Below are 19,173 nucleotides of genomic sequence, written 5' to 3' on the forward strand. Positions count from 1 at the left end.
GGAGGCAAACCGGTGGTCGCAAAAAGCCGCGTTATATCCGGTCCCGCACTATAAGCGGTTACGTTATAAATGGTCTACACTGTAATTTTGAATTATTGTTACGTACTCAAGTTTGCTGCCTACCGCGGTCACACCAGCTGCAAGTCGTGAATATGCCTGGACAAAAATCACCGTCGCTCGCCTCGATATTGGACTTGTTCACTGCTAGCTAATGCAGTATTTCTGCTGTGAAAGTTTAGAGCAACTGAGCTTCAATATCCATCCTACCCTTGTACTCAACCACTATAGTAGAAAAATGCCTCCTGTGAACCATTACAAATACGGTGGGTTGTTATGTTTGTCCCTATAAATACCTTCGAGTGTACTTAAACAGGCTGTGCATGAAGTATTGTTTAGGTACAATAGCTAGTGGTGAGGCGGTTGCCTATCGCAATACAAAATAGAGCGTATGAAAAATGCAAAACTGATTGCGCAGGTTCTACATAACTGACCCGAATGTCGTGCACTAACCTCAATTATTAACGTAAAGCACGCGTGAATTAACGATACCGTCTGCATGTACCCTCTGCATTGGGCCTAGCAGCTGAATGGTGGCTGAAATAAACAAAGAAAGCAAAAAGGAAAAGGAAAACTGTACCGCATTCTCCTTCAAGATGCTCGTGACATCCGCCTGCATGGTGTCGGCGATGCCAAAGTCGATGAGCTTCAGCTTCCCCCCCGCAAAGAGGAAGTTGGCCGGCTTCAGATCCGAGTGGATCACGCCTAGCAGGTGAAGAAAAAGAGGCACACACCATTTCTGTTGAAACAACGATGTGGCATTTGTGTTCATGATGCTGCAAAAATTGGTACAAAGTAGTATGAGCAAAACTTGTACAGTTGAGTCCACTTATAACGATACCGTTTATAACAATATATCGGATATAACGAACAGCTACGACACCGTCAACCTTTGTATTCTTTCTATGGTAAAATAAACCATTTATTACAATGCTCCAGTGCCACAATATCGGATATAACGATTGAATCCGGACATATTGTGCACCAAAAGTGCAACAGGGACGACTCTACTGACGCGGTTGCGCAGCCTACTCAGGTAGTGTCTTCGTAGGAGGCCCAATGCGTGACACAGTCCATCGGGGACTTTGTTTCCGCCAAGGACATTTACCTCAGGTAGGTGAAGCACCTATAAATGCTCTTGGACAAGACTTGCGCTAGCTTCACACGCGGCAAACAAAGTTGACCGACTGTGGCTTCTTTTCTGCAAATTAGTAGTAGTACCACGTACTTGCTGGCATGCGAATAAAATGTTTTGAGCTCTGTTCAGTCTTATTTCTCAACCAGCTTATAACAATTATCGGTTATAACGATAGGATTCTCTCGGCACTTGGATATCGTTATAAGTGGGCTAGACTGTATACTGTTTTCATGGCCCATATACGAAAGAGGATTTCGTTCGTTTTGCCAGAGTACCGGCAGAGCATGGTGCGTCGACCGTCGCAAACCTTTGTCGTGGATCTCCAGCACAGCGTGCAGCATCTCGGACCAGTAGAACTTGACGGTCACGGGGCTCAGCGGACCCTTCTTGGTCATGGAGGCGAGCACGCTGGCCAGGTCCTGGTCGCCCTTCTCCATCACCAGGGCGAGCACCTTGTCCTCGTTGTTGAACTCACTGGATCGAGAGTTTCTCAATGTACCAGAAAAATTTATTGATTGACTGTAGGGTTTTAACGCGCCGACACAACGCAGGCGATGAGGCGCGCCGAAGTGGAGGGCTCCGGATTAATTTTGACCACCCGGGGATCTTTAACGTGCGCCGAAATCTCGTACACATGGAGGGCGTTTTCGCTTTTCGCCTACATCAGAAAAGCGGCCGCGGCGGCCGGGAATCGAACCCGCGACCTCGTGCTCAGCAGCGCATTGCCTTAGCTACTCAGCCATCGCGGCTGGTAATATACCAGAAAGCCTGCAACTACGTACAGGATAAGTCACACCACGTCATCATGGTTGACGTGACCAATTCAGCGACAGTAGCAACAGAATTATTGAATTTACATTTAACATTACATTAAATTACATTTAACATTACATTACATTTTACATTAAAATTTAAATAACTAAAAAAACTTCATAAACAAAACTCGGCTGATGGTCTACGTGGCATCAAGTTCTGATGATCGAAAGAAAGAAATCATCTCATGTTTATAGCTTTTAATATATTTCAGTGTCCCTTTAAAGAAAAATGCTACTCCACTGCCTTGTCAAGTTGCAGCCCTTTTAGTATTCTTGAGAGAACACACTTCATAACCTATTTGCACCTTGTCTGGGCCCTAGGAGAGTGAAAGCTGCCACATAGGAACTTGATGCATGAAACGTCTCTCGCGCCACTTACTGATAAAAAACTTGCCCTATGCACAGCTGCAGGCATTAATATATGCAATGCATGCCCGACCAAGTTTGACATAAATCGTTTCAAATGTACAAATTGCGAAATTACCTGACGAAGGTCCGATATGTGCAATGACTCAATATACCCGCGACTGATATAACGAGGTCTGACTACACGTGTATGTGAGACAAGTGCAAGAAAAGCAGATTCCTCACTAGTCGTAGAGCTTGACGACCCGCTCGCAGTTCCGCAGGGCCTTGAGGATGCTGACCTCGTTGAGGAACATCTTCATCACCTCCTGCTCCACATCCGCCATGCTCACTATCTTCACGGCGCACAGGTTCTTACGTTTGTCAAACATGACAAACACCTGCCACGGGAACCCAAAGGGATGACTTATAAATAAGTGAGTGGAGTAAGCCCTGTGAAAGTGCTAAAGAAAAACAACTACAGAAATATATGCAATATAAAGGGTGGGGGATAGTAGCCCACCTTGCAGGACCCCCCTCTCCCGATGAGGCTCAGCATGTGGTATTTGCGGCCGTTTATTTCCGTGTAGTAGTTCTCCTGAAAGAAAGCAAAGAATACATCCGAATTGTTTCTCTTTTAAAGGTATTGGAAACAACATGGGCCATCCTGTCAGCTGGTGGGGGAACTCATCCATAGGTAAATTCATGCATGCATGCATACACGCCTGCCTGTGCATAGATACAATTGAAACCCTCTACTGTTCATTCCAAACCTTTTCTCACATCAGCTGTGCTTGCACTGCACTGAGTACGATCTGGGCTACGCATAAAGCTTCAACCTACGACAACAAAGATGACAACAAGAATTGTAACTGATTCATTGTAATGTATGTTTGTATGCACACACCAATCCCTTTTGCTTGTCACCACTGCCAGCATGATTTGTTAATGCTGATAGCGGTGACGATGAAAGGACATGGCACGTTCGTCAGTGGGTTAAGTTTAATTTGTATAAAGTTTAAGGAAGCAACAATGTCTCACTCTCAGGTTTTAACGGGGAAATGAAGGACACTAACGTATTAAATTGTAGAAGCGTGCAGTTATTTTGCAATATATTTAAATTGACATGTGGCAACAAATGCAATGAAGAGAAATATAGCACAGTGACTAACACAGTGGAAGATGACAGCTGAGCAAAAAAAGAATGAGGCCTATGGAATACGCAAACCAGGAGCAAAAGAAGAAGACATACATGAACACATCTTGCAAACAGATCCACTTCACAGCAACAGTGTGAACACATACATTACATTATTGTGATCACACACATTTCAGTAACTTTTTTACAGTTCCCGCCACCAATGAACTCCCTTACCAAGCCAGCAAAGGCAGCTGAACCCACCTCCGGGGGCTTGGGATCTCTGAGGAGGCTCAGCAGGCTCCTCTTCTGGGCAGCGGGAGCGGAAGCACGCACCGCATCCGACCACGACTGCTGCCGGCCGGCAGGCGGAGCCTCGTGGCTACCCTGGGTGGCCGCCGCACCTGCCGCCGGCCTATCCCCCCCGAACGTGCTGCCATACGGTGCAGAGGGTGCCCGACTCCGGCCGTTGGTCCGTGGCTCCTTCTTGGACACTCCGTACGCCACCTTGGGAAGGCCCGCCTTCGACGGAGCGGTGTTCTCCTTGTTGGCGGGACGGGGGGCCTTGGTCTCCAATTCCGATCTGCACGATGTGCTTCCTCTCGAAGCTGTAGAGCTGGGAGTCGAGGGGAGTGGTTGAAATGGTGAGCTCTGCAGCTTGGGACAACCGCTGAAAAGAACGGTCTACAACTAATGCATGCTGCTGGTGATGGCTTATGGGGGAGTGAATCGACGCCTTACTGAGCACCAGTAGAACACCCTGTTTGGCAAGTTGGTGCATATTTGGTAAAACATTGTGATTCAACAAGGACGACAGAAAGACGACAAACACAAGCACTTGTGTTTGTGATGGAGTGTGATGGGGGGCAAATACTTAGCAATATGAAATGAGCATGTTATATAAAATAAGCTCGAATGGAAGATATCACAGCTTGATTTAGGAGGCAGAAGTGAACTTGGGCTGGGCATATAATGCAGAGAAATGGCAAATGTGAACCATTAGGGTGACAGAGTAGCTACCGAGAGATTGGACTAGGAGAAGCGGAAGAACATAAACTCGACAGAGGGACAAAATATGAGAACTCGGAGGCAAAGAATGTACTAGGGTACAGCAAGACAGGAATGGACAGGCCCTGCAGTAGACATAAGCAGGCTGATGATGGTGATGATTGCAAAATATGACGTGTGTCCAGTTTGAAGCAAGACTTGTATGTAAGCACATCTTGATGCTCATTGCGAAAGAGCATAAATGACCCTCTACTAAAGAAAGAGAGCACTGCTTCCTTTGTAATTTCTTCGAAAAGAGGAATTGACCCGAATCTTTTACTTGACCCCCACGCATGCGGCAAAAGCAAAACTTGTTTTTCCTTTCTATTTGTGTACTGTTGTGCCACTGTTCCTGACAATAAAACTGCTTTCAAGTAACCTACTTTCCCTGTACTGAACTCTACATGCACCCTTGCAAGACATGAAGACTCAATACAACGTGGACGAAATGTCATGCGGCACCGATAATCACACCTGTTGCACAACGCAATTTTCGACATACAGGTACCGTATCTCGGCGCGTATAAACCGCCCCTGCATATAATCCGCACCCCCACTTTCAGCCCGCCGGAAAAGAAGAAAAAAATCCTCGCATATTGCCCGCACATTTCATACGGGAAAGTCTGCACCAAAGCTACTGCTCAAGCAACACATCACATACTATGTAGGTAGACAGATGAAGCGTATACTATTTAGCAAGTAGAATACACTGACTGCAAGGAGAAAGTCACAATTCACTAATAAAATTCAGTTTTTAGAGTGCACCCGTACTCATTTTTTCTTCCTTGTACTTGTATGTTTTGTGCAATCGCTGCCACGGAAGGCTTAGTCAGTGTTACTGTGTAGGAGCTTTGCGGCACAACGTGCACTGCCGTGAAGCTGCACTAAAGGAGAAACCCCAGCGTATCATCCGCACCCCAACTTTGCCACTGAAATTTTCACTTTCTTGGTGCAGGTTATACGCACGAAAATAGGGCATATTCTTTAATTGCCACTTGACGCGACTTAAAACAATGCATGGCGACAGCATCGGCGAGAAAGAAAGAGCCAAGGGTGAACCAGTGTTTCCGTTTCAAAAGATCTGACATTCCTTACCTGAAGTTTTTCACAAGGCACCTTTTTGTACACCTAAAGTGTACAAGAATTTTAGGGATTACAAAGACAAGGTACAGCCTTGTAACTAGCCTTTGGTAACTCGCCCAGCTCCATTCAAGCACCAAAAAAATGCATTTTTAATAATAAAAAACGAAAACAAATTCAAAAAAAATTTCAAAATTTTGCTTCTGGTTTTTTTCGAGTCATTTACGGCATTTAGAAACGCGCATGCACACACAACACTATCTCCTCAATGTGCCTCTCAGCCCGTCGAGCGGCTGAGCAGGCCATAAAAAATACTGTGACACACACACAAACTTTTACTTCAACTCAAGCATAGATCCCATTAACGCAGGAGCTAACGCTGCCCCGGAGGTTGTACCTTTTTTGCTGCTGCTGTTGGAACTGATGCCTGGAGTGGCTAGGCAACAGCACCTTCGCAGAGACCGCCTTCGAAGAAGCACCCTTGGCGTGGAGGGAAGACGAGGAACTCTTCGTTGCGAGGAGGGTCTTGGAAGAAGGCCGCGGAGGCTCCCTCGCCACAAGACTCCTGGGCGGCGAGCTCTTCTGAAGAGGAGAACTCGGGGAGGAAGACGGGGCACGGTGCTGTCCCTTCGCTGAAACAGCGACACACAAACTCACCAATGTTGTAATTCGAAATTTTTTTTTTGCAAATTCCCAAGTTGTACTTGTCAGATAATGCACAAACATACAATGCTCCACTAGACACCGAACTTTTAAAGTGCAGAGCAGTTTAGGGCCGTGCCTTGTCATAGCTCACTCGCTGGACCCAAGTAGAGCCGACGTTCCCTTGTAGCCGCTGTCGTCGCGGCGTAACCTAGAGGCTTCGAAAGCCAAGCGGTTCATATAGTCATGAGTGTTCGAAACTCGTGAACCGCTGGTGCTTGTCGTACATCTTCCCGTTGTTTAGCGAAAAAAAAAACTGCAGGTACATTTGAGGCAATATATACATAATTAACCACCAGCGCTCGCGTTCATTTAGTCAGGAACGCTCGTTGGGTTGGTTTTTTACGATAGTAAGTGGCAGTGCAACGCCGGCACGTGCAGAGGAGAAAAGCGAGCACAGAAACAACAGAACTCCCGCTGGCACAGTTTCAGGCAGGGGACACGTGAGCACTGCGAAGGCGGTAAATTCAGATTGCATATTCATCGAGAGAGGAGTGAGACAGGGTGGCGAAGAGCGTGATGGGTGGTAGCAGTGAGCGGATAACTGCGCTACCCCCCATTCTGGCGAATCACTGCTCTGCACTTCCGGCAGCTTTCACATTGGTTGGAACAGCTTTAATTTTTCAACTTGCAGTCACAAACAATCTCTGTGAATGTGGGTGGTATAGTTGCCAATGTTAACGAACCCGCTTACCTGGTTCGGGTTCGTCCTCCGAGTCGTCACTTACATCGCTAAGGGCCAATCTGCGCTTGAAGAATTCAGGATTCTCCCGGCTGCAAGGGGTGAAATGCCAAGTGTAACCATGGTGCAACACAGTGAAATGCCAAGCGTAACCCTGGTGCAACACGGTGGAAGCCAGGTGTAACCCTGGTGCAACACAGTGAAATGCCAAGTGTAAACCTGGTGCAACACAGGGTAACCCTGGTGCAACACAGTGAAATGCTGTGTAACCCTGGTGTAACACAAGTGCATTGGTTTTGACCACCCATGTGCAAGAAGGTTGCACCAAAATTCGACAGCCGAATAGCCCATTGTTATCCGCAAACACTGCCCCGTCAAATGCAGCTACGAATTGTTCAGATGACCAACTGCATTGTAGCAAAACATGGTGCAAGGGATAGGGATAAGGAAAAGGCAGTGCTGAGACGGTGCTTTTCCTTCGTCTGTCTTTGCATTCATTTTAGTAAAACGCATTCGAGTCACTTTGCCAAAACACCATCCAGAAATGATTTTTACAGAATCTCGCTGCAATAGCCCATACTTGCAGAGTGACATATTTGCGAACAGGTATTGGCTAGCGCTTGAAGAGGCACGATATTCTTTCCCGAGATAGGTACAAGCCATGCACTTCTGCTGCGATGCAGGAAGTTAAATGTATCGATATGCTGCCCCTAGACCGACCTGAAAGATACCAAACCACCCTTATTGGTGAAAATAATGCATCGAATTGAACTACGGGTACATTTTACAGAAAAGAAAATGACGGGTCCTTGCAAAAATTTTGGCACTGCTGAGGCCCGCTCTAAAACCCGCAATTCTACCCCTAAGCTACTGAGGTCGAACAGCGGGGTTCTTTAGGCAGTTGTTCAAAAGAATGACAGAAGTTGATTGATCGTAGGGTTTAACGCGTCGACACAACGCAGGCGCTGAGGCGCGCCGTAGTGGAGGGCTCCGGATTAATTTTGACCACCTGGGGATCTTTAACGTACGCCGAAATCTCATACACATGGGCGTTTTTGCTTTTCACCTCCATCAGAAAAGCGGCCGCCGTGGCCGGGAATCGAACCCGTGACCTCGTGCTCAGCAGCGAATGACAGAAGTAAACCAGTAGATGGCACCAGGTGCCTACAGGAAGTGGTATAGTGTAGTTTCCACTTCAGTGTTGCTATGTGGCCACTAAGAACGGCTGTACAGTTGTAACAGGAGATAACAGCTAGAAAAACAAAAAAAATTTACTTTACTCGGTGTTTAAGACTTCCACAGGGGAACGGAATCTTTCTGATGAGCGGACTAAGCAAGAAGTCCCTTTTGTAACGGTAGCACAAATGTAACAATAGAAGACTAGAGCATACCACAAGTGTATTGGTTACGACAGGAAGTCATCGAGAGTCAAATGAATGATGCCACAATTTGCAACATTCCTAGGTGCTCTCTCTCTCTCTCTCTCTCTCTCTCTCTCTCTCTCTCTCTCTCTCTCTCTCTCTCTCTCTCTCTCTCTCTCTCTCTCTCTCTCTCTCTCTCTCTCTCTCTCTTAATTTTTGGGGTTTAACACGCTAAAGCTACACCTCCGCTATGACGTGTGCGTAGCGGAAGGCTCCATTTTTTTTTTTGTTAGAGTGAAGGTTGTGCCTATCGCATTGTAGTGTTCGAAAGACAGGAGCGACACGTTCTCGCCATACTCACAACTTATTAAAATACGGCGGAGTCTTGATCTTCAACGAAGCGAGGCTCTTCTGGGTGCCCGAGTTCAGCCGGCCCCCTCCAGTCTGTTTCCAAAAAGATGTTTGTGCAGAGAGAAAAATTGAGAAAAAATTTCAGAGAAAAGTTTGACCCTTCATTGAAGCAAATAAGATAGGAAAGCAACGAATTCTCACGTACACAAACAAAAAGGAAGTGACGCAAAGTGCACATTCCTCGATTCAGATCGCCTCTTAGTTTTAAACACCCTTTTCTGCTTTTGCAGAAAAAAAAAAAAAAAAAAAGCCTGAATCATTTCAACGTTAATACGCTTTGAATGTAAGCCCCCCTTGGCATTTAGGGCTCTAGAATGATGAGAAAAGACAAGCGGGGCGACTTAGAACTAAGAGAATACAGCCTGTATATTAGAGGCATACACATACATACATACACATAGGCGTACTCTGACAACGATAACTACATTATTTGTATTTGGACAATGACAAAGTATTAAAGTTGAACCTGAAAATATGGTTCGAAGGCAAACATAGCACCGAAACTAGCTCAGCCTCTAAAACTTGCGCGATGTCTTTTAGGGTAGATGAATAGGCATTAACGAAGCCAACGCGTGTAATTCTCTCTCGTGGAGCTTTGGAAATAAGTACGGCTGCAGGCCTGCATTAATGCAGCAGATTACACCAGCTGAACTATGCAATGATGCCATCATATAAGGGTTCGGCCGATTCTCTTCAGTGCTCTCAAACAGCCCAAAGGATTTCTTGGACCAGAGACGGTTTGTAGACGTGGGGGTCATTTAACAAGCACCTCATAGGAGCCAGGAACTATCCAGCAGCGCCAAGTGTACTTCCATTACCATTACCTTTACCACGGTGTCTATTATCAAATTATTATTTTAAAATTCCCCGGCTTTTTCAGGTTTTTCCTGACAATTTCAGTTAAATTCCCCGACTGTTCACAGAGGTGGCAACATATGTAAGACCATTAGTGTAGAACAGAAAGCATTGTTTTATTTACAGAGTGCAAGCATAAATTATTCGCCACAACATTGAGCTGCTGACTGACTGCAAATCTGTCATTGCACAAGGTCTACACAAACACAAATCTGCTCAGAGTCAGCTACTGCACAAGGGTCCTCGAAGCACACATCTACTTTTTAAGAGCGTCTATTTCTCCTCGCAGGAGACTAGCTTCCATTAGCGATTCACTAAGTAGCCTTCACTTCTTTTTTTTCTACTTCTTCGACAAAAGCCGCCGCTCTTTCTTGTTCTTCTGAAAATCTGACTCAAAATGTCTGTTTTTTGTTCTGCAATTCCTCTCTAAAGACCCCGTAGGAATGGCGAACCATCTGCACCATCTTTTCAGTAGATTCAACCAAAACACGATGCAAACATAACAATGGCGGAAGTTTCCATCGTTCCTGAAACATGACTGGGGAAAAAACAACGAATGTTGATGAAACAGACTATAAAAAGTGTATAAATCAACAAAAGCGTGCGCACTGCTCAAAGGTTACAAGGTACCCACACAAAAAAAGGTCAAACTTGACAACCCTGGTGCCACAAGCTGCCCCACGGGCTTGGATTGTATTTGTCCGCGTTGGCTGCTCCCTTCGCATCTATTCGGGTGAGCAGAACCCGCGCTCCGCTGCATTGGTTGGTCGTAGGGTTTAACGCGCCGACGCAACGCAAGCGATGAGGCGCGCCGTAGTGGAGGGCTCCAGATTAATTTCGGCCACCTGGGGATCTTTAACGTGCGCCGAAATATCGTACACACGGGCGTTTTTGCTTTTCGCCTCCATCAGAAAAGCTGCCACCGCGGCCGGGAATCGAACCCGCGACCTCGTGCTCAGCAGCGCAACGCCTTAGCCACTGAGCCACCGCGGCGGGTCGCTCCGCTCCAGACAGAATTTATTCATTTTCAATTTTCCACCTTATTACGTGTTTCAGTCATTTTCTATGAGTGGGTTAGATTTTTGACAATATTCCCCGGCGGTTCCCAGATTTTTCCCGCTAGATAACTTCCCGGTTTTCCTGGTCGGTAGACACCCTGTTCACATATCAGCAGGATGATCCTATACGCCCAAAGAGGCAAAGAAGAAACCAGGCTTAGTCTAAGTGCTCTTTATCATCAAAAAGCAGGCCACAACACACACCAGTCTTTCTACTCCTCTCCTGATTGTTGAAGGAGATGTGAAGACCCTTCACGCTAAAAGAAGTCTCAAGCTTTGCAAAACAGTGCGCTTCCCAGAATGCAATAGAACAATTTTGAAAAGTGTGGGAAACATATGCAACATCTATCACACACTCACCGTTCTCTGCACGCCAGCTAAAAGCGGTGTGAAAGCAGGTGACAATAATTTTTTCACTTTGAATTCCTAGAAAAAATAGGTATCCAGGCAGAAAAGCAAGCAAATAAATCTTTCGTCGCAGGCACGGCAAACTGTTGGAAAGCAAGACTGGCCCAGACAACAAACTAACCAACTTTCTAGGGACAATATACTGTATTTTTTCGATAATAAGGTGAGGGTTTTTTTTTTTAATCCGTAGTCTCAAGGTCATACTTGGCCTTATATTTGAAGCTCAGTATATACAGGGTGTCCCAGCTATCATGCACCAAGATTTAAAAAAAGAGAAATTGCGTAACTCGAAGAAAACCTAGTGCATAATGGTAGCAGTACTGTGAAGAAGCGGAGAGTAATTTTTTCGTTAATGAGACTTAATTAATTGTCATTAATTATCTAACTCGAGAAATACTGTCCTAATCTCTAAAGTGTCAATGAGGCACTTGTAGGTAACCACGAGGGGCATCTAACTGCGCTATTTTAAGCGACGAACTAATTGCGTACTCGTTTATTCTGACTGATAAAGGAAACCAGCGAGATATGAAAAATACCACGTGACGACGCTTACGCGCGCATTGTAAAGCAGAGTCCCCAAACAAAGCTGATTGAAAGCAACTGCTTCGCGTGTTACCCGCCCGAAGAGACAGCGCATCACCTTGATAATAGCATGCATGGAAGGAGCAGCAGCAGCAGCAAGATTCGCGGGACGCGCGTGCAGATAAGGAACAAACTCGGTCGCGATTTCTTCTTTCTTTCTTTTGTCTATTTCATTCTGGCTAACTCAGAGGCAGCCTGTTTGAGGGCGTTGCATTACGGGCGCGCGGAGGCGCCGTCACGTGGTATTTTTCATATTTCGCGGGTTTCCTTTATCAGTCAGAATAAATGTGTACGCAATTAGTTCATCGCTGAAAATACCGCAGTTGGATGCCCCTCGTGGTTACCTACAAGTGCCTCATTGACACTTTAGTGATTAGGACAGTATTTCCCGAGTTAGATAATTAATTACAATTAGTTAAGTCTCATTAAAGAAAAAAATACTGTCCGCTTCTTCACAGTACTGCAAACATTATGCACCTGGTTTCATTCGAGTTACGCCTTTACTCTTTTTTTAAATCTTGGTGCATGATAGCTGGGACACCCTGTATATAACGGTTTTAAGTAACGATATATATATATATATATATATATATATATATATATATATATATATATATGTATGTATACACACACACACACACATACACATAATAAATGTATATGTAAATGTGTGTGTGTGCGGCAATTTTTTTTACTCTCCAAATTGCACCCTCACCTTACTATATTCGAATAAATACAGTATGTACCACACACATTCCATTTCAAAACGGAGGATGCTTTATGCCTCTCAGCAAGGGAGGCCCATTTTACCGAGTCGGTCGAGGACGTCTGACCCCTGGTGGGAGTCTTCAGCAGTCGTGCGCCATGATCTCCAGTTCTCGGCAAGGAGAGGCTGGCCGAGCTGCTGTCCGCACATCCCCGCAGCCGATGCAGCCTGGGAAAGAGAGTACGCGGGCCATTGCAACATTATCCCAGCACTCTGCTGGCTCATTTGCACACAAACATCGCCTCTTGCAGTGCAGTTGACTTAAAGGAGCCACGAAGACAAAATACAAGTCTGTGTTATTCGAAGATTTCTTGTTTTATAGTGCCCCCAGCGCTTGTCCGAATGCAAATGATGCTTTATTCACTGAGAAATTAATTATCTTAAATTTTATTTTTCCACTAAGTCATGCGTTTTCGTGGTCTACATCACAGGAACCGACCGCTCTGCTACGGTCCCTAGCAAGATATTTCTAGGGACCATAGCTCTGCAGCCGATTGGGAGGTCTTGTTTACTGTTAGTGAACCTAGATGGCGCCACCACACCGTGGCAAGCCGTTTTCTGCCTTTTGTTTGTTTTTGACCGTATTTAAACCTGGCTTGCTTTTGTTCCCAGAGAAAATCATTTCGTGAAACAGTGTTTGCTTGACAAATATGGTCCCGTAAGACACCGTTCCTTGCGTCAGTCGGCAAGTGTTGTCTGAGAAAACCCCAAAGCCCTGCAGTCCTGTGCAGCTAAACCACGCATAGTGCGCGCAGTACCAACAACAGTACGCATCGGCACTTCTGTTTACGTGTGCTTTCGTAACTTCCACTGTTTGTTCCACCATTCTTACAGCTTTAAAAAGAATGTGCCTTAAATTTAATCACAAATAGCTTGTTCGGCAAGCTTATAAGCTCTGCCTAATTTGCGTTTGCAGCCCACCACCAATCGCAGAGCTGGCTGGTATGACATCATAGGTTCTGTTGCAGGAAATGAGCTCAGCTAGTGCGTCGCATGGCCCTTCCCTGTTTTTTAATTACGTAGCTTATTTGAGCGAAGTTTACGTTAAACGTACTGTAAGTATTATTCTAACGAGGCAATCTTTTAAATGAACCAAACTTGTGTTTTCTCTTCATGGCTCCTTAAAGGGGGCAGATGGGTCTTTGGGGCAGAAAAACAGTGAAAAAATTGTTTTCTGAAAAATGGAATTGTCGACATCCACGACCATTTTTCTATCAGTCTGCAAAGTTCCCCATGAAAAGGCACCACATTTTATTGTAAATAGCATTTCAAAGTGAACTCTACAGCTCAGTTAGCGCAGAATTCGATAGTGAAACGGCACTTTTCTTGCAACGCGAAGCTAGCATTTTGCCCCCGGATATGTCGGCACCCAGAGAAGGTACAACAGTAATTTTTTTTGCTTTTGATACCTAAATGTGTGGAGAATACAATGTAGGAAACAAATTTTGCGAACGCGGGCTTTGGAAAATTATTATTGTGTTCAATGACACAACCCGTGAGCCATTTCTGTCAGAGCACGTGAGGAGTGAAGTTCAGTGTGTTGTAAAATGCCCAAAAAGAGCTAAATCAAGTTCTTCCAACATTGTCTACTTTAGTCATTTGTCTGCCTAGCCACGGGGTAATAGCCATTCTGTATGTAGAAGTTATTTTGTAATTGTGACCCAAAATATTGGCGATTAACGATTGTCTACAAAATAACCAACCTGCAAAAGCTCTATGAAATTATGCAGTTTCATTGAAATTAGTAAATAACAAAAATAGCTCTAAGACCAGTATGCCCCCTCAACACCATGATTGCTGGCTGCACTCACCTGGTTTCCCACTATTTCTTGCGTTTTTAAAAGGACAGACAACCAATTGTTGCCGAGTGTATGTTCTCTACTCAATATAAAAAAGCATCACTGAAAACACTTTAAAATGTTCTCAACTTAATAATAATAAAAAAAAAAACATCACTGAAAACACTTTAAACCGAAACAGTTTTGCTGATAGCGCCCTAGAAGTTTTGGAACTGGAATTTTTAGATGTACCAGCCATACGTGGCCTTGCAAGAGGGATGCTGGGGCCACCATGACCGTAAACTGTGCGGCAAGATATTTTCGACTGCACGTGAGATCAACTGCGGTACAGTCAAATCCCACTACAACGAAATTGAAGGGGCGTGCGAAAAACTTCATGAAAGCGGAAATTTGTTGAGGCAGAAGGGGAAAAAAAAAAAGTAGCCCCGTATATTACCAGCATCATTTACCACATAATGCAATGTTTTGAAAAAAAGGGGTGACACGCAATTACATCGTCTTTATTTGGACGACAAGCGTACCAATGTTTATCTGTTTTTCATTTGCACGTAAAGAGCGCGCTACCGCCAAACGCGAGCGAAGAAGTGGCAAGCGGCAAATATCGTGCGACCACAACTCCTTGGCTATGCATCGCTCAAGCGGGAGCCTTCATCTCACCCCGTCCGGCAATCACGTCCATCTTATATTTTCTCCTCTCACGTGACGCACCAACCTGGTGTGGAATGCACACTTGCTTCCTGCACCCATCTTGAGTAGTTTTCGTAGCCGAGACTCCCTCCGGCCCAAACATACCAAGGGTAGGGCCCTAGATGCCTGATTTACGGATTATTCATCAACAGCAGCTCGCAGCGAACGGAAAAGCACAGGTTTGGATCGGTCAGATAACCCCCTGCAGTAAGTACCCTAACCTTTCACGGGCGATAATGTTTGAACAGAGACAAGGCACGCTCTATAACATCCGATAGCAACATCCGCGTGCGGAGAACAGGTTAGAAGCTTAGGTGGGTCCCTTAAAGGGACACTGAAGTGAATTTGTGTCAAGCTCCCGTTTTTGCTTGCACTGCGTAGACTGGCTCAAATTAGCACACTTTTCATCGTTTATCCGGTTGACAAATCGGTAATTATTTTACAAAGCGCGAAAGAAGAAAAACTACCATGCGCGGTTTGCGGCGGCCGCACCAACTAAGGCTGTGACGTTGAGAGGAGGGGCGCCGTGATTGGACGATGCCCAAGGTTAGCAATCACACAAGTTTCGGTTTCGGTTTCGGTTCTGTAAAACATAACCAATGGCTTTGTTGGATGGGCATTCTCAATATCTCAGTAATCATCGTACCGCGCTTCTGCCATGTTGTCGGCTGTAAAATGCACAAGATAACCCTCCCAGGACGGCTTGTAGTCGTAGCATTCACTAGCCGAGACCTACGCAGTGCATGAACGCCCTCCGCGTACCCGCAGACGCCCAAATGTCATGCGCTTTTCCCCCATATTTGGAGCTTGCCTCCCTCATGCCTGTATCGTAAAAAGCGTGTTCGCACCAGGCCAAGGGTCTGTCCATTCTGGCCTGTGCCCACTGCCTGCAAGCAGTCGGTGCTTATGGCAACAGCACGCCAACGAGAACTCGCTAGCGCGCCAGTGCCAACCTGCGCGCGTTTTGTGAACTAGCTCGTGTAGCCATGAACGTTGCGGCCCCAAAAAAGGTGAACTCAATGTAGAAAACATCGGCGAAAAAAAAAAGTTAACTTACAAAAAAAAAAAAAAAAAGCACGTACCCGCGGGGATTCGAACTCGTGACTCGCAAAACATTTGCGGAGAACTCCTAGCGCCTCAGACCGCTAGGCCACGGAGCGGGACGCGAATGCCTTGCTAATATAGGGTATATATTGTACAACCGGTTTACACTTTTATTTAGTTTTGGCATTTCAAGCCGCTTAGGTGACTATTTGTTGTACTGCGATCGTGCAGTAAGCGTCGCCCGAGTTTCCACAGTAGCTCACGTCTAGCAATTTGCATTTCGTAGACGGAAAAGCGTTCGCAGATGCGTAGTCGTGCTGCTGACCGCTGTGCTTGTTCGCCCAGCGCAAAAAAGTGCTTCCCGCGCCCTAGTTTTACGCTGTACGGTAAAAATATCAGTTGATTTTATTTGCTTAGTACCTATATTGACTTCGCTGACTCTTCTCCCGCCTTCAAGAGGCCTTATATTTTCCTACTGGCGTACCAGTCAGCGAAGCGTCGCATGTGCAGCGCTTGTATGAAGCGACCTTGACTTGGAGCTAGATACAGTGTACAAACAAACCAAGTAAAGAAAGGCACATTCTTCCATTCACAAACGTGTCCTGGCTTCGTTTCAACTAAGCGAACGAATTGCGACCAAGCAATTTTTTTTAACCTCCTTGATTGCGACGACCCGCCGGCGGCCGGCGGACGAAACGCTGGGCCGACTGGCTCTGTCGGCCGGGGAGCCGTGCAGTAGCGCAGCCGTGGCGCAGCCAATTGCCAGCTCATCCCCTCCTGACGTCACACGAAAACGCCACAGAAAATGGGCGAGCGTAAAGAGAGGAGGACAGCGTTTTCGAATTAGTTTTTCTACTAAATAAAATCGCGTAAACGCGCCTAGAGTGGTCGAAACATGGCCTGGGGACTCCGGACTACAATTTGCGCTAGTAATCCCGCAATGTTTACATATCACTTCAGTGTCCCTTTAACCACCTGCAGTGCATTTTGTTCCTTTAGTCGCTTCCTTCCAAGAATGTTGCTTGCAGAAGCTCGGGCTATCACCATGGTAGGTGATAGCGAAACTGCAAGCATGATGGCAGACTCTGAAGCGTGACGGAAGCAGCGCGTCTTGTAGCAATGTATAAAAGCTGTAGTCTGGGTTTTTTTAAAATCGGATCAGCTCGCAGAAAGTTTTGATTTACATTTATTTCATGTGCTCAACCACTTAGGAACTGTTTATTTGAGGGAAAACATCAATAGATGCTTCTCCAATGAGCTCTTGCCGTTCACAACGTTTGCGACGTCACAAAGCGTAGCACCTCAAAGCGTACGGGGTGTCGTCACCTGTTTCGACGTTTCTGGCATTTTCCTGCTAGTCAAGAGAATGGTGTATCTGGATTCTCGGCACCGTAATCTACTGATACAGGCCAACTTGTTTCCAACTTGTAGCAGAAGTTACGACCGTTTGAAGTTTGGGCTTGGAAGGCAAAACCGGTTTTTCTGGTTCCCACCTTCCAAGCCCAAGCTTCAAATGGTCGTAACTTCTGCTACAGGCCAGATAGAATGATACTGCTAGACTTATTGCACTCCTTGATTTGTGCACAGTTTACTGGTACCTTGTTCAGCTGCATCACTCCGAAAGTTTTTTTTACACAAGCTATCAAAAAATGAAATAAAAAAATCAGAATAAATTCGAATGTATTTGTTTTACACAAAAACAAACTTTATATTTACAATCAGAATAAAAAACTACGCAAGTCCTACAATTTACATCTTTATAACTGTAAAAATAAACTGCGCCCCTTTAACAGGGTGTCTAGCAAATTGCCTAATTCAATTTCCCTGACTTTTCCATGTTTTCCATGACCATTTTAAACGAAATTCCCTGAGCTATATGACAGGCGCCATTCTGTGGAAATGGTCCGTGAAGCATATAAAAAGCATATACATAACACATTCTATCATAAGGAAAAACACATTTGTTGCAAGTGCCCTAATTCTCAAAATGCACTTTGATTAACTTCAATTTGTTTGTTCAGTTTGAGGTTTGCTTGCCTTCTGTTACGGCTTCAGAGAGTTTATTTCTTCTTGCGCGATCGAAGATTCAAGTTGCGCTTCAGCGAGCACCTTTTGCTTTTTTTTTTTTATTGACCTGGCTCGACATGCAACGTGAACTGCATGGTGCGTTTTTGCATGCGATTCGGGCGCGGCAGCTTCTGCCTCGCTCAGAAAATGACGCGCGTCGCGCGAGGCAGTGGGAGGAGCCTGCCGACTTGCGCCAATGGAGAGCCGCACGCCTTATGGCGGCAGTTTCGAAACTCTCGAGACAGCCGGATGGCCCCGCCACAGATGTTTAGGCTTACCACCCTGGCAGGTATTGCATGGGCGCTTTTACTAGCGGCGCGGATGATGTTTTATAGTACCGTTTTCGCCCACATTATAAGCTCCTTTACCTCACAAGCAACTTCGTGCGTGCCTTGTGTGGCATTTTAGAGAGCGCTTAGAAGCGGTCGCTCGAGCTCCCGTCACCACTTCGCGGTCGAAGCTGCCGCCATGTTTCCGCTGCCGGCAGCACCGCGCGCAGCAGCGCGCAGGCGGTTCCGCGGCAGCGTCAGAGCGTCTGTGACATCTGTGACGTGCGCGGCGCATTTTCGCGAGCTGAAAACACCCCACGCGGTTCACGCTAAACCATGTCATGTTCATTTTTGATTAGGTAATTCTGGCTCCTGATGTCATAAGAAAGAAGTTCTTTCAAGATTAGCTCCTAAAAAGCGCTGACTTTTAAAATTCGCTGGAAAAAAAAGTGCGTTGTGCGTGCGATTTGGGCACTGCAGCTTCGAGCTGCGTGAACCGCACGGCGAGTTTCTGCACGCGATTTGTGCGCGATATTTTCACGGCCGCGTCGACGATTTCGTGGCTGCGGCAGCTCCTTTCCTGCACAAGCAAGTGCGTTTGTGCCTTGAGTAGCATGCATTTTAAACAGCGGTTAGAAGCGGTCGTTGGAGCCAGAGTTACTGGAGCTCTGGTTGGAGCTACTGCACTACTCCGCGGCCGGTGCAGCCGCCATGTTGCCGGCGCCTGCCGCTCGGCACGCACCGTGCGGGTGGTTTTCGCGGCGGCGTCAGCGCGCCTTGCAGAAAAACCAGAAAACGTTTCATGCGGTTCACGCTTTCGTCGCGCGCGAACGTGTTGCGTTCGGTAACTTCTTGGGGGCCC

The 19,173-nt window shown here is 46.0% G+C and overlaps 1 protein-coding gene across 4 annotated transcripts in view; it reads right to left on the reverse strand.

The window, feature by feature from the left end:
• Positions 1 to 19,173, reverse strand: part of LOC144137947 (uncharacterized) — a 45,918-nt gene that overhangs the window by 13,264 nt on the left and 13,481 nt on the right. For 3 of the 4 annotated variants that reach the window (XM_077669982.1, XM_077669981.1, XM_077669980.1), the window contains 9 exons: positions 12,490 to 12,613; positions 8,727 to 8,809; positions 7,017 to 7,096; positions 6,018 to 6,252; positions 3,758 to 4,163; positions 2,879 to 2,953; positions 2,602 to 2,756; positions 1,503 to 1,669; positions 638 to 762 (listed from right to left, as the gene is read on the reverse strand). In XM_077669982.1, coding sequence (XP_077526108.1) covers positions 638 to 762; positions 1,503 to 1,669; positions 2,602 to 2,756; positions 2,879 to 2,953; positions 3,758 to 4,163; positions 6,018 to 6,252; positions 7,017 to 7,096; positions 8,727 to 8,809; positions 12,490 to 12,613 — 1,450 coding nt within the window. The remainder of the gene's footprint in view (positions 1 to 637; positions 763 to 1,502; positions 1,670 to 2,601; positions 2,757 to 2,878; positions 2,954 to 3,757; positions 4,164 to 6,017; positions 6,253 to 7,016; positions 7,097 to 8,726; positions 8,810 to 12,489; positions 12,614 to 19,173) is intronic. The other variant, XM_077669983.1, reaches the window with a different exon arrangement.

This window comes from Haemaphysalis longicornis, unplaced genomic scaffold (genome assembly GCF_048455015.1).
Source record: "Haemaphysalis longicornis isolate Haplotype H1 unplaced genomic scaffold, Haemaphysalis longicornis Haplotype H1 scaffold_5, whole genome shotgun sequence".
Classification (NCBI taxonomy): Eukaryota; Metazoa; Arthropoda; class Arachnida; order Ixodida; family Ixodidae; genus Haemaphysalis; species Haemaphysalis longicornis.